The following is a 25,460-nucleotide window of genomic DNA, read 5'->3' on the forward strand; positions in this document are numbered from 1 at the left end:
GGAGTGCAGTGGCATGATCTTGGGTCACTGCAACCTCTGCCTCTCAGGTTAAAGTGATTCTCCTGCCTCCGCCTCCTGAGTAGCTGGGATTACAGGTGCCTGCCACCACACCCAACTAATTTTTGTATTTTTAGTAGAGACGAGGTTTCACCATGTTGGCCAGGCTGGTCTCAAACTCCTGACCTCAAATGATCCACCCCCCCATCAACCTCCCAAAGTGCTGGGATTACAGATGTGAGCCACTGCTCCCGGCCTCCCTGTATAATTTTATTCTTCTAAATTCATTTGTCTTTTCTTCTTTGATGTCTGTCTAGTAGAATATAAGTTTCCTGAGGGCAAACTTGTTTATTGTTGTATCCCTACTGTCTAGCAGAGTGTCTGACACAAGGAATGTATTTAATAAACACTTGTTTAAATGAATGATTGAAGTTTTGAGAAGAGAGATGAATGGAAAATTAACCAGGAAGAGAATGAGAATAAGGGAAATGTGCAGGGAAAAGCAGCAAAGGATAGAACAGAAGAAAGTGATAAGGAGAGGAAAGGCTTTTTATTAAATTCAGCTTTAATGTAGCATGGTCAAGACAGTGATAAGAAGCTGGTTGTTTTTTCTGTTTCCACCAGACTTGGGTGTCAGAAAGTGGTTGGGACAGATTCTGAGGTAGGGCTCTGTGTTCTAAACTTTCATTTGAATTAAATGAGATTATATGTAAGGCAGAGTTGGAACAGCACAGAATTATGTGTTATTTACTTATTTATTTATTTATAATTATTTAATAAGGAAGTTGGAGCCAGTGGTTGAAATGTAGCTTTCTTGACAATGATCTTGAATCTTAACACAGTAATGTTTTCTTTATCTGATAGTCAGAATATGAACTATTCCATGCAAGCCAATTCTCTCAACAACTGAAGCTTGTGTCTCCATGATATTCAAAAACATAATTTTACTAGATTTGATACAAATGTCTTATGAATATATATATGATTAAAGAAAAATGTTCAATCTGACCTTTCCCTGATGACTCTCGATCATTATTATAACTATTATTGCTTTATTTTGCTTTAATATCAAATGCCGTCAGAGACTTACTGAAATTTATTATGTTGTTTTACTCTAAATAAAAATGAAATAGTATTTATTGCTGTATTTAGCATTCTTCTGATTATGTATGATAGTTTTTCTGCCTCTCTTATCTCTATTACCTATTTAGTGATTCTAAAAAAATCTATTCCTGTTATAAGAGATTCAAACAATGTTGATATATATGGAGTAAACTATGAAAGACTTCTTTGGACTTAAATCACTCCCTACTCCAATCCCACACCTCTCAGAGTATTGATAAAACTTTGGTTTATAGTCATCTGTTTCTTATCCTATGCACTCACATATAAACACATATCACATAAATATATTGTATTAGTCTGTTTGGACTGTATTAGTCTGTTTTCACGATGCTGATAAAGACTTTTGAGCCTGGGAAGAAAAAGAAGTTTAATGGACTTACAGTTCCCCATAGCTGGGGAGGCCTCACAATCATGGTAGAAGGCAAGGAGGAGCAAGTCATGTTTTACACGGATGGCAGCAGGCAAAGAGAGTTTGTGCAGGGGAACTCTTCATTTTAAAACCATCAGATCTCATGAGACTTACTCACTATTGTGAGAAGAGCATGAGAAAGACCTGTCCCCATGATTCAGTTACCTCCCACTGGGTCCCTCTCACAACATGTGGGAATTGTGGGAGTTACAATTCGAGATGAGATTTGGGTGAGGACACAACCAAACCATATCAGACTGTCATACAAATTACCATAGGCTGGATGGCTGAAACAACAGAAATGATTTCTCATAGATACGGAGGCTGGGAAGTCCAAGATCAAGATGTCAACTGATTTGGGTTACTTATGAGGGCTCTTTTCCTAACTTGTAGATAGGTAATTCTTGCTGTGTCCTCAGATGACCTTTTCTTTGCGTACGTGAGGAGAGGGAGAGGAGAGGTAGTGAGTTCTGTGCTGTTTCTTCTTATAAGGGCTCTGATCCCATCACGAGGGCCCCACCTTCATGACTTCATCTAATTCTAATTTCCTGCTAGAGGCTCCATCTCCAGATACCATTATAGTGGGGGTTAGGGCCCCAACAGATGAATTTTGGGGTCACAATTCAGTTCATGGAACATATGCATGTATATGTATTTTAATATAATTAGAACAATGCTATATGTATTCTGCTACGTCTTGCCTTTTAATTTAAAATTATATCTTAGAAAAACCTTATATATGTGTACCTAATTCTTTTTTAGTGACTGTATGCTATACTAGGGCATTTAAATATTTTGTAGTTTTTTGCTTTATAATCAATATTGCAACAAATATTTTTGTATGGACAGACTTTGTGCATATTTTACAAGTGTTTTGGTAAGACACATTTTTAGATGGTCAGATAATTTTCTAATTTAAAATTTGAGAGACAGTTCCAAGATGACCCCTGAAAAATCTGTGCCAATTTTTTCACATCACTGATATATAATTGTTTCCATTTAAAAAAAATAATATTGCTATTACTGGATATTCCAAGTATTTTTCATGCTTGTCAATTTTAGTAGGTGAAAAATAACTTCTTATACAGTCAGTCAAGTTGTAATAATGTCATATGCTTATTGATCATTTAATTTTTTCATGGTGAACTCCCCTTGTGTTAAGCATATGAACTTCATATGCTTATTGATCATTTAATTTTTTGATGGTGAACTTCCATTGTGTTTTTTGTCCATTTTCATATTAGTTTGTCTTTTTTCTAAGAGTTTTTCTGCACGAAAAGGGCTCTTTCTGGTAATTCGCGCTGCATGTATTTCTTCAGTCTGAAGTTTGCTTTTGACTTTATGATCTCTTTAAGTTCAAATAAATTTACATTTTTATAGAGTTAGATTATTTAATATTTTCTTTTTTGTCTTTTGGGTTTCATGTCTTGCTTTGAAAAGCTGAAGATAAAAATTTTAAAGTGATATGATAGCCATGTATGTTTTTGTGGTAGAAATACTTCCATTAAGGACTCAGTGCATTTTATACAAACATAAATTATCTGGTTTGTGAGCTTATATTAATTCATGTATTAAATTGTCTTCAATTCTATACAGAAAATACTCCTAAAGTATTATTACAATATGTGAAAATAGAAATAGCTTACCATGAATTTAAAATGACAAATAACTGAGCCTCACTTTCATTTCTTTAAAATAATACTATATATCTCATAAGATTGTTGTGAAGAGTAAATGAGATAACATCTGCAAATAATAGTACTTACCATTTACTCAATGTCTACCAAAGTTGTTCTCTTCTCTTTTCTTTACCTACTTTTTCTTTTTGGTGAATAAGACTCTAGACCAGTATTGCCCGAGTACTTACTGTGATTATTGAAATACTCTTTTTTCTACCATCCAGTAAGGTAGCCAGTAGCTACATTTCTGTTTAGCACTTGAAATGTGTCTAATGCAACCAAGGAGCTGAAATTTTACTTCAGTTTGAATCAGATTATATGTGGCTACTGTTTTGGACATTGCAACATAAGATGTATGAATACTTTTTTGATATGCATAAAGTGAAAATTAATTTGTTGATTGATATTGAGGATACTGTTTATTCTAGGTTGAAAACGTTAGCAGAAGAACTTATGCAAACACAGCAGATGCTTTTAAACAAGGAGGAGGCTGTTTTGGAGTTAGAGAAGAGAATTGAAGAATCTTCTGAGACTTGTGAGAAGAAGTCTGAGTGAGTAAAAGAGAAACAATTTGAAGGAAGAACGTTTAATTGTAATTTTACAAAAATATTTTAGTTACATGGCAGTGTGAACCTAACATTTCTAGAAACAGAAACTTTCATTTTAAGTATAAAGTTTTGTATAGTTAATTTCTAGGGTTCTGGAAAAATGATTCTGTGGTTTTAAAAAATATAGTGTCCTTGGGAAAAATGATTATGTATTTTTGTAAATATAGCATCCTGATCATATGTCTCAATGTTTTAACAGTTTGAACTATCTTTCAAAAATTCATTGTTAAAAGCTGTCTTTACTTTCCTACATCCATTTTCACCAGACCCATTGTGAATTCCCCTGTTAAGAAAGTGGCAGACCAATATTACCTGTAAATAGTCTCTACTATGTTAAAAGGAAGCAGACTGATTAGAAAACAGATAAAAATCACTCAGTGATTAGCTATGCTGTTTTGTCTTGCTGATTTCTGGATTTGTAAATATCTTCCTAGGTCCACAGACTTTACTTGTGTTGGTATACTCTTCTTTTACTGATTCATTATGCTTTCTACTGCTTAAGAATTTAAAATTTAATCTAAACTTCAAGTTTCTAATCTGCCTTTATTAATTGCATCTACAACAGTGGGTGCTGGTGTGGTTTTTCTAATCCTGACTAGACCTTACATATTTCTTGCTATTATACTCTCACATATTCTTTGATTTATCAAGACTCTCAAGGAATTTGTGATATATAGAATTTCTCTGGTTTGTACCTGCTGTTTCTGCACAACTTTTCATATATCCTCCACTTATTTCAGATCTCTGATTATTTGTCTCCCTCATCATAGTGAGCAGACGGACATTCACATCCCAGAAAAAAATTAGAAACATTGGATGACATTTTTCTTCTTTTCTGAGATTGGAATTCCAAACCCACCGAAATTTGTACTCATCCTCTTTCCTTACTTCAATAGAGGAATTGTTCTTTGTCCTAAGTTCATTTCTTATGCCTGTCTTTTTTTTGTTTTTTGTTTTTTTGTATTTTCTCATCTCTACTTTCTCAGATTTTACATAATTTATGTATTGTGTTCACCTTTCCTTCCCAACTGGGTCCTTGTGCTCACTTTTAAAATATACTTAAGTCTGGACTCCGAAAAACAATCTCCACCTCCCTACCCACCCCAAATAATCCTTTTTAAATCTCCATATTTTTTCCCAAGTACTATCTTTGCTTTCTGTTTTCTTAGTTCAAACTTGTTCCAAGAGTGATTATGCTCACTCATTTCCTCAATTCCCACTTAGTTTTCGAAGTCTGGCTTTTTGCCCTATCGCTATGGAAATGGGTAGCTCTAAGATCACAATGACGTCTACATTGCTAGCTAAATTTAGAAACTATCTTACTTGACCTCTTAATAGTATCTGAATTTACTGACTTCCTTTATTTTCTTTTCCCTTGGCCTTTGGAACTCGAAATGCCAGATCTTAATCCTCTCTTTCTGACCACTCCTTTGCAAACCCATTCTCTTCCGCTCAGCCAATCCATTTTAGAGTTAGGGAAGGCGTGGCCCTAGGCTGTCTCACTCCTCTCCCTGAACTTTTTCCCTAAGTGATCTGGTGAAGATGACCCATTTATTACTCTCTCTCAGATTTATTTTCTGAACTCCGTGGCCATGTAACCAATTGCCTACTTGACATGCCTTTTTGAATGTCTAAGAATATCCTAAATTCCCAATGTCTAAAGGCTGAATTAAAAATCTCCATACAACCCAACCAAACTCAACCTAACCTAGTTCACTCTTAGTATTCTTTATTTCAGTGAATGGCAACATCATCTATTCTATTATACCACATCAAATTTTAGAGGGCTACTTTTCTCATTTATACTATAGCTGTTATTACAACTTGGTGTTAAATTTTTGTCTGGGTCTGTTTGGTCTGCTATAACAATGTGCCATAGACTAGGTGACTTAATAAAGAGCAGACTTTATTTCTCACAGTTCTGGAGGCTGTAAGTCTGAAATCAGGGTGCCAGCATGATTGGGTTCTTGTGAGGACCCTCTTCCAGACTGCAGACTGCTGTCTTCTCATTGTATCCTCACATGGCAGAAAGAGGGTAAGAGCTCCCTAGGATCTCTTTTATAATGGCACTAATCCCATTGATAAGGGCTCTACCTTCATGACTTAATTACCTTCCAAAGGCCCCCACCTCCTAATACCATTGTATTAGGGGTTTTCAACATCTAAATTTTGGCAGCATACAAACATTCAGTCCATTGCAACATTAAATGGGAATTGATGAGCCCCGTAAGGGCGAGAACAGGAAGATTTGAGTTACTCTGATCATTTCTTTACTAAATCTACAAATTTTTAGTATTACATTAACAGAAGATTTTATTTGAATGGTAAAATAAAACATCACCCATTGCACATATAAAATTAAACAAAAGAATTATCTTTTGCTTTTCTGTGTTTGTGGATGAATCTCTTCACATGTTTATAGATGACCAAGTGGTTCTACTTTTTATAATTTTGCAAAAGCACACATTATAATGACTCCTATTTTAAAACTTAGTGGATATAAAGAAAGAAAATTGAAAGTGCTAACCATCTCACCAGAATGTCTGGCTATAAGTTGTTGGAGGAGATTATCTTTAAGGGCTCCCTAATCTAGAAGTTATGAGATTATTTGAATTTTTGCATGTTTTCTTGAATCAAATCTTTGCCTCTCTTTTTATCTACATAATGGGTGTATAATCCATGTTCCTCTACCTGTTTATATTTATCAGGTTATGAGAATGGATATAAGAGAGGAGCCTTGAAGGGTAGTGGATATATGGAAAGTAACATTTCTTGAGTTTTTACTTTGTGTCACATATTATGCTGGATATTTTTATATATATATTATATTATAACATATATAAACATATATATAACATATATAAACATATATATTATATATAACATATAAACATATATATAACATACATAAACGTGTGTGTGTGTGTGTGTATATATATATATATATATATATATATATATATATATGTTAACTCATTGAATGTTATCTTTCTGTGCCTTTTGTATAGTAGCCTGTGTTTTACCTTCAGGTCTTTGAGACTTTACATAACTTACTTACAATCACATACATAGTAAATGGTAGAAAAGACATGAGTTGCTGACTCCATAGCTTCTGTCTTTTTGATCATATCATTTGCTTGATCTTATGATTTTAACAGCATTCTTTAGATAATAAGTTAGCAGGGGTAAGTATGCCAAGTTTTTCAGGGGATGAGACCTGTTTAACCCAACTCTTGTTAACCTTTGTTACCATGGAGTTTTTATTGTTAGAGTCAAGGTATAATCTTGAAAATGTTAAGTATATTTATATGACTAAAGAGTTACTGCTAAATTTCATTAAATGCAGACATTGGTATGGTTAAGTTTGCCTTTGAATTATATGTTAACATATTTTGCTAAACACATAGTCTGAAAGGGATTCCAGGGCAAATGTTTGCAATTTAATTTTTTAATATTTCTTGAATATTTCCTTTTATTGTGTACATGTGTGTGTATCTACACAGATATGTTTAAATATGCATATATAATTAAAAGCAATTTTTATCTAGTTTTAATAATAAACTTACATTATCTTTACTTCTCAACACTTTGTTAGTTTCATGTACTGTGTTACTGTAAGACTACATTTCTTCCCAAATGTCAAAAATAGTCTATGTTAGATGTTTGCATTCTTAAATTATTTTAAAATTAATGGAATTATATTGAATGTTTACTTAATAGAAATAACAGTATTTGTTGTATCAAAATGAGTCTAAAACCAAATTTTTATAATTTGAATTTAATATATCCATGTCTCTAAAACATCTAATGACAGTGAAAAAATAAATTATATGATAAATCATTTGATGGCTTTGAGTCCTATAATTGAATAATATGAAGTGAAAAATAAACTTCAAGAATGGCTTTTATGTGATTTTAAATTGACACATTAGCAAAAACAGAGTTCAAGCTTATATAAGTAATGCAGGTCTTAGTTGAAATGTAGCTATCGCAGAATTTTATTTAAAAAATATAGAATGAAAGGAATAAAACCAACCATTTGAAATTTTTATAAAAAATTTTTAATGTATTAAATACACTAAATATGCTGAATTAAATACATTTAGTGTACTTGGTGCATTTAGTGTATTTAATACGCTAAAATTTTGTATTGCATAATATACACTAAATATACTTTAATCCAACACAGAGTATCAGTCTAGTACATATACCTTCACTGATTACTTCTAAAGCCTGTTTATTCAAATGGAAATAATACCAATCTTTTCCTGATTTGTGGTCCTTGACTTTTGTATTAGAAAAAAGTTATGGGAAAAAATACCAGGCATATGTCATTTATGACTTGGTGGCATAAAGAGCTAGTGATGTTACTGTTGGTTTGAATGCTTGGTTTGATTTACAAAAAGTAAATGATTATTTAATTTTGTATTGTCTTAACCTGTTTTATATCATTATCACTTAGTATTTAAAAATACCTTATGTATTATAAAATCATAGAGCCATGCAGAATCTTAAGAGATCATTTGATTTAGCCTCACTGCCTTTCAAATAATGTGACATCTGAGGTCCAGAAATTTTAAGAGACTTGCAAAATGTCACATCTAGCTTCTGGTAAAGGTAAGACTTAATAATCTAGATAGTATTCTAGTTTTGAAATTCAGGAACCTTACATTTTTTCCTTTGGCTCAGAGTTTTAGAATTACGTGATTTAAAAAAAATGTGCTATGTAAATAGGGAATTCATTCAACAATGTTGATTGTGCATCTACCAGATGCTGTGATTGCAGTGAGAGGTAAGACATGTATGGTCACGTGGCTCATGAAACTTACACTTTTGTGGAGGAAACCAATACAAAATTAAAATAATTACCAGTTATTATCATTGCTGTGAAATAAGGGTTCAGATAGAAGAATAACAGAGGAACAGCTACTTAAGAAGGATGGTCAGAGGTCTCCTAGGAGATGGGCAGAAGATACCCTGCATGTGAAGAGTGCATGGAAAGAGTGTTCAGAGATAGGAAGTAGCACATGCAGGGGTTCTGGAAGCTTCCACGTTTTAAATTTATTTATGGCCTCGTATGCATCATGTACTAAATAATCATACATTTACTATAATTTCTACTTACTGAAGTATGTATTGCTTGTTTGCTCAATGGTATTATAAACATAATTGTATAGTATTATACATAGTGAGACCAGCAATACCTTTTTTTCAATAATTATTGAACAAAAGGAACATGTTCATATATGAGAGATTATGTTATAGATAAAGGCTGAAATGGGATTAATTGGAAGAAATGAATTTTTCTAATTGATTTCATGATCAGACATGTTGATTTTAAAATGTTAGGACTAGAGGCATACACCCCCTGCAAGTCTCATTATCCTTAAAAACCACTAAAAATCAAAACCCAGAAATTTACATTTTAATCTTATTCTTGGTATTAAGATAGTGTCTCTGAGTGTCTAATTGATTGCCAGCATGGTACAATACAGTAGAAACTTTCAAGTCCTGAAGGGGAATAAAAAAGACCTTCCTCCAAAACAGATTATTTAGGTAGGAGCCCAAGGCATATGAGAGGATAAAAACCTGACCTCAGTTAGTATAACCACTATGGAGAACAGTTTGGAGGTACCTGAAAAAACTAAAAATAGAGCTACCATGCCATCCAGCAATCTCACTGCTAGGTATATACTCAAAAGAAGGGAAGTCAGTGTCTCCAAGAAATATTTACACTCCCGTGTTTATTGCAGCACTATTCACAATAGTCAAGAGTGGGAAGCAACCTAAGTGTCCATCAACAGACAAAGGAAATGTAGTACCTATACACAATGGACTACTATTCAGCCATTAAAAAAAGAATGAGATCCTGTCATTTTCAACATGGATGGCACTGGAGGTCATTATGTTAAGTGAAATAAGCCAGGCACAGAAAGACAAACTTTGCATGTTCTCGCTTATTTGTAGGAGCTAAAAATTAAAACATTTGAACTCCTGGAGATAGCAAGTAGAAGGATGGTTACCAGAGGCTGGGAAGGGTAGTGGGAAGTGGTGGGCAAATGAATGAGACCTGATATTTGATAGCACAACAGGGTAACTGTAGTCAATAATAATTTAATTGTACATTTTAAAATAACTAAAAGAGTATAATAGGATAGTTTGTAACACAAAGGATAAATGCTTGAGGTGATGGATACCCCCTTTACCATGATGTGATTATAACACATCGCATGCTTTTAGCAAAATATCTCATTTACTTCATAAATATATACACCTATTATGTACCCATAAAAATAAAAAATGAAAAAAATTCCTCACCTCACCAGAGGAAGCATGATGAAGCAGCGGTGATACATATTTTTAAATTAATTTTTTTATTTTGAAATCATTGTGGATTGACATTTAGTTGTTAGAAATAATACAGAGAGATCCCGTGTACCCTATACTCAGTTTCCCTCAATGGTAGCATCTTGTAAAACCATAAAATAATATCACAACCCAGATACTGACATTATACAGTTAAGATACAGCGCATTTCCATTACTACAAGGATCTCTCGTGTTGTACTTTTATAGCCACACTTCCTTCAGTCCATCTACCTCCTTAGTAACCCCTAGAAACCATTAGTCTGTTTTTTCAAGAATGTGATATAAATGGAGTCATGTTGTATGTAACCTTTTGGCATTGGCTTTTTACTCAGCATAATTCTTTACAGATTCATCCAGCTATTTTCATTCCTTTTTACTGTTGAATAGTACAGTGTTCCATGGTATGTGTATCAGTTTCTTAGGGCTGCTGTAATAAAGTACTGCACAATGGGTAGCTTAAAGCAACATAATTTTATTTATTAAATTTATTCTCATTTCTGGAGGGTAAAAGTATGTAATAAGGTGTTGGCAGTGTTGGTTCCTTCTGAGAACTCCAAAGGAGAATCTGTTTCATGCCTGTCTCCTAGCTTCTGGTGATGGCTGACAATCCTTGACATTCCTTGGTTTGTAGAAGCTTTACTCTAGTCTCTGCCTCTGTCTCCATATGACCCTCTGCCTGTGTGTCTCTTCTCTGTATCCAAATTTTCCTCTTGTTATAAGGGCAACAGTCTTTTCCATTAATGGCCTATCCTATCCTGTATAATCTCATCTTAACTACATCTGAAACAACCCTGTTTCCAAATAAGGTCACATTCTGAGATTTCAGGCATTAGGACTTGAGCATATCTTCCTGGGGGATACAATTCAACCCCTAACAGTATGGATATACCACAATTTGTCTAGTCATTCACCCTTTGAAGGATGTCTGGTTTGTTTCTAGTTTGGAGCTAGTACAAATAAAGATCTTCAAACATTTATGTATAGGTTTTTATGTGAACATAAGTTACAATTTTTCTGGAGTAACTGCCTAGGATCACAGTTGCTAATTGTATGGTAATTGCATGTTTAGTTTTGTTTTGTACTATTACACATTTCCATCAGCAATGTGTGAGTGATCCAGTTTTTTCTCATCCTTGCCAGCATTTGGTGTTGTCACTTTTTCACTATGCTATATTTGAGCCATTCTAAAAGATGTGTAGTGATATCTCATTGTTGTTTTAATATGCATTTCCCTAATGAATGATGTTCTGGAATATCTTTTCAATGTGCTGGTTTCTTATTTGTATATCCTGTTTTGATGAAATACCTGTTCAACTCTTTTGCTCATTTTCTAATTGGATGTTTGGTTGTTTTGTTTTGTTTTGTTTTTTAACTCTTGCACTCTTTATATATTCTAGACCTTTATGTATTCTAGTTCTTTATATATTCTATTTCTTTGACAGATATGTCATTTGTAAATAGTTTTCTCCCAGTCTGTACCTTGTCTTTTCATCTTCTCAAGAGACAGGGTCTTTCATAGAACAAAATTTTTTAATTTTAAAGAAGTCCGTTTTAGGCTGGTCCAAAGAGTGGATAACTGAATTGATTGTTCACAGTCAGTTATAGACTGAATTCCTTGTTTTACTCCTTCTCCCATTCTCACTACTGCACTTGACTAGTCTTAAAAAAAAGTCAGTTTTATTTCTTTTAAGGTTTGTGGTTGGTACTTTGGTGTTAAGTCTAAGAAGTCTTTGCCTAGTCCTAGATCTCAAAGGTTTTTTTCTGTTTTGTTTGTTTTTTTTTTCTTTTTTTTTTTTTTATTATACTTCACATTTTAGGGTACATGTGCACAACGTGCAGGTTAGTTACATATGTATACACGTACCATGCTGGTGTGCTGCACCCAGTAACTCATCATTTAAGATTAGGTATGTCTCCAAATGCTATCCCTCCCCCCTTCCCCCACCCCACAACAGGCCCTGGTGTGTGATGTTCCCCTTCCTGTGTCCATGTGTTCTCATTGTTCAATTCCCACCTATGAGTGAGAACATGCAGTGTTGGGTTTTTTGTCCTTGCGACAGTTTGCTGAGAATGATGGTTTCCAGCTTCATCCATGTCCCTACAAAGGACATGAGCTCATCCTTTTTTATGGCTGCATAGTGTTCCATGGTGTATATGTGCCACATTTTCTTAATCCAGTCTATCATTGTTGGACATTTGGCTTGGTTCCACGTCTTTGCTATTGTGAATAGTGCCGCAGTAAACATACATGTGCATGTGTCTTTATAGCAGCATGATTTATAATCCTTTGGGTATATACCCAGTAATGGGATGGCTGGGTCAAATGGTATTTCTAGTTCTAGATCCCTGAGGAATTGCCACACTGACTTCCACAATGGTTGAACTAGTTTACAGTCCCATCCAACAGTGTAAAAGTGTTCCTATTTCTCCACATCCTCTCCAGCACCTGTTGTTCCCTGACTTTTTAATGATCGCCATTCTAACTGGTATGAGATGGTATCTCATTGTGGTTTTGATTTGCATTTGTCTGATGGCCAGTGATGATGAGCATTTTTTCATGTGTGTGTTGGCTGCATAAATGTCTTCTTTTGAGAAGTGTCTGTTCATATCCTTTGCCTACTTTTTGATGGGGTTGTTTGTTTTTTTCTTGTAAATTTGTTTGAGTTTATTGTAGATCCTGGATATTAGCACTTTGTCAGATGAGTAGATTGCAAAAATTTTCTCCCTTTCTGTAGGGTGCCTGTTCACTCTGATGGTAGTTTCTTTTGCTGTGCAGAAGCTCTTGAGTTTAATTAGATCCCATTTGTCAATTTTGGCTTTTGTTGCCATTGCTTTTGGTGTTTTAGACATGAAGTCCTTGCCCATGCCTATGTCCTGATGGTATTGCCTAGGTTTTCTTCTAGAGTTTTTATGGTTTTAGGTCTAAAATTTAAGTCTTTAATCCATCCTGAATTAATTTTTGTATAAGGTATGAGGAAGGGGTCCAGTTTCAGCTTTCTACATATGGCTAGCCAGTTTTCCCAGCACCATTTATTCAATAGGGAATCCTTTCCCCATTGCTTGTTTTTGTCAGCTTTGCCAAAGATCAGATGGTTGTAGATATGTGGCATTATTTCTGAGGGCTCTGTTCTGTTCCTTTGGTCTATATCTCTGTTTTGGTACCAGTACCATGCTGTTTTGGTTACTGTAGCCTTGCAGTATAGTTTGAAGTCAGGTAGCGTGATGCCTCCAGCTTTGTTCTTTTGGCTTAGGGTTGACTTGGCATTGTGGGCTCTTTTTTGGTTCCATATGAACTTTAAGGTAGTTTTTTCCAATTCTGTGAAGAAAGTCATTGGTAGCTTGATGGGGATGGCATTGAATCTGTAAATTACCTTGGGCAGTATGGCCATTTTCATGATATTGATTCTTCCTACCCTTGTTTTTTTTTCCTAAAAGTTTAATAGTTTGAGATTTTACATTTACATCTATGTTAACTCTTTTCTGCTTAGTCAGTACATTCTATTAGTCCTAGATGTCAAAGGTTTTCTTCTTTATTTTTTTTCTAAAAGTTTAATAGTTTGAGATTTTATGTTTAAATCTACGTTAACTCTTTTCTGCAGAGTCAGTACATTCTGTCTTCCTCGAAGTAGGAGGTCTTGTGATGTAGTTTTATAATCTGGCCAAAATGTCTCACAGAAGCAGACATAGTAATGAAGATACCACATGGAAACAACAACAATAAGAACAAAAACATCCCAGAGACAGCATGTTCAGCATTCTAGGTGACAGTGTCCTCATAAGTCTCCCCCCATATTTGTGTGAGTGGCTGAATGACTAACAGCAACAAGACTAAAGGCAATTGTGTGGGGCAAGCAAAAGGAAAGGAAAAAAAGGCCTTATGATCATAAGAGCTTGATCTTGGATGGTTCTAAGAGCATAAAAACCAATGAATAGTCATCTTTTAAAGAAAGTGTTCCCACTTGCAGTGGAGGACTCCATGAACAGATATTTAAATAATAAATAAAACTGGTAGGGGGCTGTATTAGTCTGTTTTCACACTGCTAATAAAGACATACCCAAGACTGGGTAAATTATAAAGGAAAGAGGTTTTTTTTTTTTTTTTTGCTGCATCATAAATTTTATTCCCGATGTGGGACAGATTCCTTCCATCTCCAGATGAATCACATGCTGTCCTGGAAAGACCTAGGAAACTCTTCCACCATATCCAGGGAAGTAGCAAGAAAGGCAGGTGCTGGGGACTGGAAGGCTTTGAAGTTTCCCAGCCTACTTTTTCTCACCTTCTTAACAGAGGATAGCTGTTCTCTATTACTCCTCTCATCCACTCATCTCTTAAAAAAACCCACAAAGCGATCATTAGTAAACAAACAAAACCTCTTCAAGTATTGGGCATTAGGGGTTCAGGTTGGGACTTGGGGGTCACCAATGAAAGAGGAAGGGGAAGAGGAGGAGGAGCCATCACTGTTTCTACTGCAGGGGTTCCTTCCTTGCTGCATCCTGTAGCAACTGTTCGTGGACCTCGTCTGCTGGCAACTGCATGTATCGGACCACTGAACCCTGAATGAAGCAGTTCTTCACTGATAACATGTGAGGATATTTCTCAGGGTCTATGACACTGATATTAGTTAGTTTGATGTTGAGATACTGATCCACAGAGTGGAGGGTTCCACAGATGCTCAGGTCATTCTTGAGTTCCACGACCACATGCTTGCCCACAAGGGACTTGAAAAAAATAATAGAAGAGCATGGTGCTGGTGCTGTGGGCTGGACCAGAAAGAGGACAGGGGAAAGGAAAGAGGTTTAATTGACTCACAGTTCCACATGCCTGGGGAGGCCTCACAATCATGGTGGAAGGTGCAGGGGAAGCAAGACATGTCTTACAGGGGAAGCAAGACATGTCTTACATGGCAGCAGGCAAGAGAGAGAGAGCATGTGCTGGGGATCCCCCCTTATGAAACCACCAGATCTTATGAGAGTTATGTACTGCCGTGAGAACAGCACAGAAAAGACCCACCATCATGTTTCAATTACCTCCCAACAGGTCCCTCTCATGACATGTGGGAATTATGGGGGCTACAATTTGAGATTTGGGTGGGGACACTGCCAAATCATATCGGGCTATTCAAGTTCCCAGTGAGGATTAGAGAAAATGGATTGTTGTAGTTAGAGAATCAGTTATTAGTGATTTTTAAAAATTATACAAATGTTTTAGAATCATTTTGGAAGATCTCATTTATTATCCAGGGTAAAATAAAGGTGAAATAACAGTAAGGCTTAGAGATTGGAAACATCATGAGAAGTCATTTGTTAAAATTAAGCTGTTTCTCTAAATTTGAGAATATATAAGACTTGAAATCTTTTTTTCAAAATTTTAACTTTTTGTAATGGTTCAGTCTTTTCCTTTTAAATGAACATAAAATGGATATGTTGTCTATCAAGGTTTGTATTACTTTCGTCTTGCTGCTGTAGCAAATTGCCACAAATACAGTAGCTTAAAACAACACAGATTTATTCTCTTATAGTTCTGGAGGTCACAAGTCAGAAATCAGTTTTACTGACCTAAAACTATGGTATTCATAGCTCTGGTTTCTTCTAGACACTCTAGGGGAGAGTTTGCTTCCTTTGCCTTTTCCAGTTTTTAGAGGCTGTCCTCATTACTTCACTCTTGGTCCCAAGTTACACTGCCTTTTCTTCCACCATTTCCATTGTCCCATCACCTTTTCTGACATTGTTCATCTTGCCTCCTTCTTGTAAGTATTCTTATGATTACACTAGGCCCACCTGAATAATATAGGATAATCCGACATCTCAACATCCTTAACTTAATCATATCTGAAAAGTTTCTTTGCCACGTAAGCTGATAAACACTACAGGTTCTGGGCATAAGGATGTGGTTATGTTTTGGGGGACATTATTCAGCTGACCATAGGTTTAAAAGAGTAAAATGTATATTATTTACTTCCATAAATAAATATTTTTGAATTATATTCAGATGTTCAGTTAATATTTACTTGCCTTGTGCCTTGTCATTTCTGATTTCATTTTGCAAAGTTTATTTTTTTCTTTTAAATTTTTTTTTTATTTTTCCTGGTAGTCTTTATGAAATTCGTTTGTGTAAAATTACTGTAACAATATTACTTTAGAGTATTATTAGTTTGAAGTATACCTCCCTGTTGATTTTGCCCACATTTTTGAAATCATTCACCTTTTTGTGACTGATATTCTGGATGTACGTGAAAATATATTTTTCCACTTTACCTTGTATGTTTTAAATTATTTCTTGTATTGTTGTCATTGTTGGAGTCTTTTTTTTTTCTTCTTGGTAGCTAGGAGATGCAAAGAGGAAACCCTCTGGAAGCTTTAAGTACATAGTGGGTGCAGTCTTTTCCAGGACCTGGTCATTACAAATTTATGTTCACAAAAGTGATTCTTTTAAAAAATCAACTTTCTTTCAAGAGATTACTGAGAAATCAGAAATGCCAATTTATTATTAAAAAGAAGTTACTAACTAATAAATAAACCAGCATGAACTTATCAAAAAGTCTGTGTGGATTTAGAACACAGATCACAGACTGTTGAATGATAATGATGTAAATGCTGATTACCGTTTATTGAATTCCACTGGAGAGGTCTGTCTTTTGGATATTACTAGGTCTCTTACAAATGTTCTTACTCATTAGTTTTACTTTTCTTAGACTTTGTTCTCTACTGTTTGTTAGGACACTCACCTGAAACTTGTTACAATAAGGAGATTACAGCTTTCTTTATAGCAGTCACTGAGGTTGCACTGTGCTCAATTAAGTTTGAATTTAGTTTTCAAAATATTGATCAGCATCATATGTATAAATAAATCTCTTTTAGTGTGGGTTACTTTTGCCTGTGAATATTTATTCAGTTCATGTTGAGCCTTATAGTTTACATTTAAGAAGATAGTATTTTCTGACCTTATTTTCCAATTTTGACATTTTCTCTAATTTATAATCTATTGTCTCTTACATATTAATAACTTACTTTCAGCAGTGCATGGCACAGTACTTTTTGGAAATTATTGTAATATATAGTGTGGGCTATTTCCAGAAGTATCTACCACCACTACCTGTTTACCTGTGGCTTCAATGTGGGTAAATTAGTTTGAAATTCCCATTGAAGGCAGCCTCCAAGAGTTAAAAAGTCACAGTAAGACAACCTGTGGCCTTGTACTCTAAAGGAGGGATGGGAAAGTCTACTGTGTTTATATTGGAGACTTTGGAAAGATTTGGAGACCTTTGTTTTACTCATTCCCCCAATTACATCTTGGCCCTTTGTCCTTGTCATAGTAGTTTCACTTGCCTCCAGACACACATCCCTCACAACATATACACAGGCTTGGTGTCCAGACTGTCACCTTTATTTTATTTATTTTACCCTAGGCACAGATCTGACTCTAGCTATATTGCCTTTGATACTTAAGTAAATTTAAGATTCTGCTTCTGTTATTTTAATTCATTCTAGGTCCTATACCTCTGGACCTGTCTACTCTGTGAGGTATATGGTTTAGCTAAAATAAAATGAATGCCATAGATCATAATATATTTGAAAGCATCTTGAATTTGGATTTGACTCCAAACACTTCGTTATATTTTGTTAATGCTAGCATGTAATAAATACTGTGATAACTTAAAATCTGCTTAGTTTCATATTTTTTATGATTCTAAAGGGCTCTTATAAAAATAAAATCAAAGAAAAGCATAATTTACATATATGAGGTTTCCTTAATGTCTTCTTAATGAAGTCGAAATCATTTATATTTAATTTATTCTCTTTTAGTATTGTGCTTCTGCTAAGCCAAAAACAGGCACTTGAAGAACTGAAACAGTCAGTCCAGCAGCTGAGATGCACTGAAGCAAAGTTTTCAGCACAGAAGGAATTACTAGAGCAAAAAGTGCAAGAAAATGATGGGAAAGAGCCACCTCCAGTAGTAAATTATGAAGAAGATGCCCGATCAGTTACATCTATGGTAAGCTAAAGAATAATCCAATGAGAAACTTGTAAGAGTAGTGTCTAGGTAATAAGTGAATACAAAAATTATTCCAATTTGCTATAACAAATTATTACTCTTGTTAATATGCAGGTCCTATTAAACTTGTTTGTAAATGCAAAATAGACTTGTCAGTCACCTCAGGTCACCTGGAGAGCACTTTCAGGAACCACCTGTAGAGTCAGAGGAAAAAGTTCTTCTCTTGCCTTCAAAACTGAAAGGAAAGACTGCAGTTGTTTTTATTCCTGGGAGACAGCAGGAAGGTAGGGTCTTATTCTTAAGAGAGAAGTAAGCAATAAGAAGAAAGCTATTTATTAATTTTTTTCTTCTTAAGTAGAATCTTATTTATCTGAGATTGCTGGTGTATTTATTGCTTTTAAAATACAAAATATTGATTTAGTTTAAGAAGTTTTTTTCTGCTCATAACTGTGATCCTTAAACTACAATAAATACATTCAAATTCACCAACTTGAAATTCAACTTTATTTCATAGTTTTATTAACTGTTTAAGAATGCCTAGTATAAAGTCTTTCTTCTCTTCTTTCCTTTCCTCTCCTCTCCTCTTTCTTCTCTTCTTTCCTCCCCTCTCTCCTCTTTCTTCTCTTCTCTCCTCTCCTTTCTTTTCCTTCCTCTTTCCTCTCTCCTTTCTCCTTCTTCCCTCCTTTCCCTCCCCTCCCCTCCCCTCCCCTCCCCTCCCCTCCCCTCCCCTCCCCTCCCCTCCCCTCCCCTCCCCTCCCCTCCCCTCCCTTCCCTTCCCTTCCCTTCCCTTCCCTTCCCTTCCATTCCCTTCACCTCCCCTCCCCTCCCCTCCCCTCCCCTCCCCTCCCCTCCTCTCTCCTCCCTTTCTTTTTCTTTTTCTTTTCTTTCTCTTTCTCACTTCCTCTTTCTTTTCTCTCTCTTCCTCTTTCTTTCTTTCTCTTTCCTTTTTCTATTATCTATCTATTGATCTATCTATCTATGTATGTTGGTGGTTCTCACCAAGTGGTCATTCCCCACCCATGACACCCACCCCCGCACACACATACCTGGGACATTTGGTAGTATCTCCAGACACTGTGATTGTCACAACCAAATCTAGTGGGTAGAGATTGGTGATGCTGGTAAACCTCTTAGAATGCACAGAACAGCCCCTCCCTTCACACTCCCAGCACAAAATTATCCAGGCTAAAATGTCAAAAGTGCCAAGGTTAAAAAAGTCTGAGCTATATCCTTGGCATTTCCTGTGGGTAACTTATAGAACTACTATAATTATGCTATAGCTGATATTTTAGTAATTTTTACTTTATGTGGTTCTAAATAGTATGATTTGATTAAGTGGATTCATATGTCTCCATAGCCAAAAAAAAAAAAGACCGTATCTGAGAATACGGTAAATGTAGAAATGAATATGAAGTATTTAAACAATTATGGTTATTACTATTACTATTAAATATTAAAATTAAACTATTGTGGTTGTTAGTAATATTGAGCCATATTAATCTACGCATCACTTTGTGAATTGTGAATTATGAATCCTTGCTCTCCTTCACTGTCCTCGCTATAAGGATCTCAGCACGTGTACCAAGGACCCTATTAAATTCCCTTCTTTGCTTCATGATTCTTGATAAGTATCTGGCATATGTGTTCTTTCAAAGGAACTTTTGAAATGTTTTCCTTTTGTTTGGCTTTTGAATGTCTTATCTGGTAAATCTTTTGTTCACTGAGTGTGGTTTATAATATTTCCCTGTTACCATGAGGTTGTGGAATTGGTTATTTAAAGGCTTGGCTGGGCGCCGTGGCTCATGCCTGTAATCCCGGCACCTTGGGAGGCCGAGGTGGGTGGATCACAAGGTCAGGAGATCGAGACCATCCTGGCCAACATGGTGAAACCCCGTCTCTACTAAAATACAAAAAAAAAATTGGCTGAGTGTGGTGGTGTGTGCCTGTAATCCCAGCTACTCAGGAGGCTGAGGTGGGAGAATCATTTGAACCTGGGAGGTGGAGGTTGCAGTGAGCCGAGATCGTGCCACTGCACTCCAGCCTGGTGACAGGGCAAGACTCCATCTCAAAAAAAAAAAAAAAAAAAAAATTGTGATAATCTGGAGTTTAATATTTCATAATCATTGAAGAAAAGTTTTGTTTAACTAATGAATAAATAATGTTTCTGTGGTAGTGTATAATGTAGTTTAAGAGAATGAATTGCCTTCCGGCACCTTCAAGTTCTGCTCTCGTGTCCATTTATTCAATGGTGATAATACTTTATATATTTTTACAAGATGGTGCTGCATATTTCATTTTATCAAATTTATTTTAAATTGATGAAATACTAATTATAAATTAGATCTTACCTATTTGCTGAAGCAATGCTTTTAGTCATTAAGGATTTTTTTGTAAAAGAATACTATAATATATGTAATTTAAAGCAGTAAATTAATATTTTACAAATAAGACAGGGCATTCTTACAAATTAGTGCCAGTTAATGAGATTTTACAGCATTTTTTCAGAACAATTAGAAATCTTTACAATGCCCAATTCCTAAAACTTAAGAATACGTCTACATGTATCAGTGAAATCTTTGCATAATTCAGTTTTTCAATTAATAATTAGAATATTACTTTTCAGTTTACTTGGAAACGAAAACAATCAAAGCTTTAAATGATTTTGTCCCCAAATGACTGTTTAAGCATTGCTTTATGAGTAATGTTACAAGAAAAGCCTGGAATTCACATAAGCGGTTCTATTGGTATTTTCTCTTTATAAATTCCATTGTTATAAATGGTATACAATTTCAATAAGAGACTTATTTGAATATTGGAAGAATTGGAAGAACTCTAAACTGTTGTATCATGGAAAATTGTGAAAATTTGTGTAAATATTATTTGGGAGCAGGAGAGACAATGAATTATGTTCCATGATCTTAGTTAATGGCAGTGTTACTGAAAATACCGACTCTTTGGTGGTGAATGCTTCTGTGGAAGAGTGCTTTAAGGAACTGTACCATTGAAATGTGCCATGCATTGGGTATTCTTATAAAGGTTCCAAATGGTCAAATGTATAATCAGGGTTGGGGTTGTATAGTCAAGTTCTTAGAAGTATTGATGTTTATTTTAGCTCTATGAGTCAATGAGAGTTAAAGCTCATTGTTATAGTTTGAACGTTTGTTCTCTCCAAAACTCATGTGGAAATTTAATTGCCATTGTAAGAGTGTTAAGAGGTGGGACCTTTGAGAGGTGATTAGGTCAGGAGGGCTTCACCCTTATGGATGTAATTAATGTCTATATAAAAAGAGGGAGTTTGGCTCCCCTTTACCTCTTTGCCCGCCTCCCCACCCCCGCCATGTGAAACTAAAAGGATTCTTTCCCTTTGGAGGATGCAGTCTTCAATGGTCCATCTTGGAATTGGAGATTGGGCTCTTTTCAGATGCCAAGTCTGCTAGCACCTTGATCTTGGACTTCCTGGAACTGTGAAAAATGAATTTCTTTCTTTTTTTTTTCTTCACAACTGTGCTAATGAGGAAAGCTGTGGTTATGCTAGATAAGTATGATGAATTAAGTAAGAGAAGGGAAGAGGAGGGAAGATGCATATAAGAAAGTGATTATAATGATTAAGGAATTAAAGCTGTGTAATAAAGACAGAGGCCATCAAGAGAGGAATGGAGCATAAGGAAAAGTGCTTTGAGGAGATAGGTTGTTAAATCAGGTGATTATGGCATAATAGGTTAGATAATAGAATCTTAAAATTTTGGAATTTCCTCTAGCCAGTGGCAGTAAGCAGAATCAGAAATAAAAGTGAAGCATCTTCAATGGCACACCTGTAAGGGAATATAATAAATAATAATCGCTTTGTGTCTACCACAGCAATAAAACCCTGCCATCTTATAAACCTTAATATTATTAAAAAAATAATTTTGGTAGACTGGACGTGGTGGCTCACACCTGTAATGCCAGCATTTTGGGAGGCTGAGGTGGGTTTACTGCTTGAGTTCAGGAGTTTGAGACCAGCCTGGGCAACATGGCGAAACCTTGTCTCTACAAATATATAAAAATTAGTCAGGTGTGGTGGCACGTGCCTGTAATGCTAACTACTCAGGAGATTGAGGTAGGAGGATTGTTTAAGCTGTGTAGTTTGAGGCTGCAGTGTGCCACGATTGTGCCACTGCACTCCAGCCTGGGTGACAGAGTGAAAGCCAGTCTCAAAATAAAATAAAAATAATTTTGGTCTATTAGTAGAGTAACCTTTAAAAACCATAAATCACAGTTTTACCTTATTTGCAAAGGTTCACTCTACTTCTCTGAACTTAACAGAGTGTTTCTAAGGCTTAGGATAACATTGGAAAGATTAGTCTTTTCTGTTATACCATCAAGCTTATAGACTACCAGAGGGGAATAAATTCATTTGAACTTTGGCAGTACTCTATTAAAGAGGAAAAAAAATGGGCTATAAGAATACACATCTTGAAAGCATTTAGAGATAATATCTTTGAGACCATTATAATTACAAAAGGAGAAGTACAATGATAATTTATGGAAGGTTTTCCTAGCAATGTTAGTCATATTTATTTTGCTAGGCTGGCAGTAGTACTAGTCTGAGTTTTGTTGTATTGATTTGATTCATTAGATTAGATAACTTCTTTATTTTCTCTGTGTATTTCCCATTAGTTTGTGGGATGTTAAAAAGTGTACCATGGAGAAGTGAGTTGCAGAATTTGAGTCATGTTGGGTGAAGCCAAAAGAAACAGTAATGTTGACTGCAGGAACTTTCTAAGCCTTTAATATTAAATGTCCAATAGGGGAAATAGTATATGGGATGCAGTGTTTCTGAAAATACTGTCCCAATTCCCTTTCAAGGAGCCTCCTGGGGGGACCATAGTGTAATGGAGCATACTTTGGGAAATGCTTAGTTAGAAGATAAATTCTTTCTTGTTGAATTGGGATAATGACAGATTAAATGTCTAATAATTCTGAAGACATTTTGAATTGCTTATGTGTTCTTGAATTTAAGGACTATTTTATATAATACTTCAATTCTAGCTCTTTGGGGTAGAAGAATCTGCTTTCTGGGGCAAATTAGGAGGGTGAACTCTATTGACTCATAGTGATGAGAATATAAAAATTTTCTAATCTCCAAGTAAACATCAGCTGCTGACTTTCTTATTATATTTATTTATTTATTAAGAGACATGTTCTTCATTCTTTTTTTAGTTATCTAGTTGTAAGAACATAATAAATATTCAGTCAGTATATGCTGAATTAAATAATTGGACTTTGTTTTCACTTCAGAATAATCTGGTTATTTTACTTTATGACAATATATGCTTTGAACCAAACACATAATAATTTTTGTTGAAAGAATCTCCCTTATATGTCAGATATGTCTAGAATTGATGGCACCATAAAATGAACTTCTACTTTATAAATGTAATTAGCTAGTCTGTATGATAATTGCCTTTGTTTCTAAAATTGCACATTTTGTTTAAGCCCTTTTGCTAGACCAACACACAACATAGATTTTTCTTCTCTGCACATGTTACTTAGTTTCGCTTAATTGAGCAACAGTATCAGTAAAATCCTATTTTGTTACGTTTTCAACCAACAACACATTTTATTTGTTGGCTAAAAATTGTCAGGCCAGGCGTGGTGGTTTGCGCCTGTAATCCCAGCACTTTGGGAGGCTGAGGCCGGTGGATCACTTGAGGTCAGGAGTTCGATACCAGCCTGACCAACATGGTGAAACCCTGTCTCTACTAAAAATACAAAGATTAGCCAGACGTGGTTAAGATTCCTTAACCTTTCTGAATTTTCTTTTCCGTAGAGGGAGGAAATGAATATATACCTTTTTTGCCTTACAGGATTTCTGTGACACTGAAATAAGATAATGTGTATAAACATATTTTGTATATTATAAAATCCTATAGAAAAACATCAGCTTCTATTTCAGTTTTTCTAAAAATGTACGTTAGTTTACAGGTAAATTAATTGATATTCACTGAGTTCTTAAGTATGAATTGTAGATTTTCTGTAGGATTATTTTACATATTTCTTATTTGTAAAGGAAAAACCTTAATTTTCTTTTTTTATTTTTTTATTTTTTATTTTATTATTATTATACTTTAAGATTTAGGGTACATGTGCACAATGTGCAGGTTAGTTACATGTGTATACATGTGCCATGCTGGTGTGCTGCACCCATTAACTTGTCATTTAGCATTAGGTATATCTCCTAATGCTATCCCTCCCCCCTCCCCCCACCCCACAACAGTCCCCAGAGTGTGATGTTCCCCTTCCTGTGTCCATGTGTTCTCATTGTTCAATTCCCACCTATGAGTGAGAACATGCGGTGTTTGGTGGAAAAACCTTAATTTCTTTGGATAGGTAGTACAGGCACATGTACATCGGTCTAAATGTCCTTTCTTAGTGTCCCAGTTCTCTTCCTTAGAGGTAATCTTCCAGAAGTGTTGTATGCAAATGAAAGCACAAGTGTAAATGATATGCCTCCTGTTCTTTTTACACAAGTGTTAGAGCATACAACAGTAGTGTTCTGTATCCTGCTTTTTTGCTTAATGCATCTTAAGTATCATTTTATAATAGTGAATGTACAGTTACTTCAGTTTTTTTCATTTATCCATTCAAAAAGCAAATATTTATTGAATGTCTGATGTCAGGTATCATTTTAGGTTTTGGGGATACAGTAGTGAACAAAATAGATTTGTTTTCACTGTTATGGGCCTTTTACTCTAATTGGAGGAGACAGTCAATAAACAAACAAATACATAGTATGTCACGTGGTGGTAAATTCTTTTGAAAAAAAGCAAGATTGGGGGCAATAAAGCAATGAGTGCTGGGAGTTATTTTTATACATAGTGTGGTTAAGGAAGGATTCCTTGATAAAGTGGCATTTGTGCAGATATCTGGAAGAACTGAGAGAGCAAATGAGACTGCTTGGGGTGAGAATATTTCAGGCAGTGGGAAGAGCAGATGAAAGGAGGAAACAAAAGGAAGCCAGTGTAGCCGAAGAGAGAGAAAGTAATAGGAGATAGGGTCTGAGAAGTAATGGGCAGTTAGATCATAAAGTCATACAGACCCGTGTAGGACTTCAGTGCTAATTCATAGAGCAATTAGAAATCACTGAGCGTTCTGAGTGAGGGAGTGACATTTTTACATGGTTTTCAGTTTTTTGTTGTAAAAACATCTTCAGTGAAAATCCTTATAATACTATTGTGTGTAGTTTATGTGTAAGATATATTTTAGGTTTTGTTCAGCTTATATAGGTTTAGATTTTAC

At 35.1% G+C, this 25,460-nt stretch overlaps 1 protein-coding gene and 1 pseudogene across 26 annotated transcripts in view; one reads left to right on the forward strand and one right to left on the reverse strand.

Annotated features, from left to right (window-relative positions):
- FER (FER tyrosine kinase) overlaps positions 1 to 25,460 on the forward strand; it is a 450,919-nt gene that overhangs the window by 130,519 nt on the left and 294,940 nt on the right. For 21 of the 26 annotated variants that reach the window (XR_008525732.2, XM_063724214.1, XM_063724217.1 and 18 more), the window contains 2 exons: positions 3,639 to 3,761; positions 17,990 to 18,179. Coding sequence is in view for 24 of the 26 variants with exons in the window: in XM_063724214.1 (XP_063580284.1) it covers positions 3,639 to 3,761; positions 17,990 to 18,179 (313 nt within the window). In the remaining 2 variants the exon portion in view is untranslated. Of the gene's footprint in view, positions 1 to 3,638; positions 3,762 to 17,989; positions 18,180 to 18,293; positions 18,465 to 25,460 lie in introns of those variants that run through there. The other 5 variants (XM_063724223.1, XM_063724224.1, XM_054556500.2 and 2 more) reach the window with 2 other exon arrangements.
- LOC112133400 (U6 snRNA-associated Sm-like protein LSm2) lies at positions 14,642 to 17,461 on the reverse strand (annotated as a pseudogene).

This window comes from Pongo abelii, chromosome 4, assembly GCF_028885655.2.
Source record: "Pongo abelii isolate AG06213 chromosome 4, NHGRI_mPonAbe1-v2.0_pri, whole genome shotgun sequence".
In the NCBI taxonomy this organism is placed as follows: domain Eukaryota; kingdom Metazoa; phylum Chordata; class Mammalia; order Primates; family Hominidae; genus Pongo; species Pongo abelii.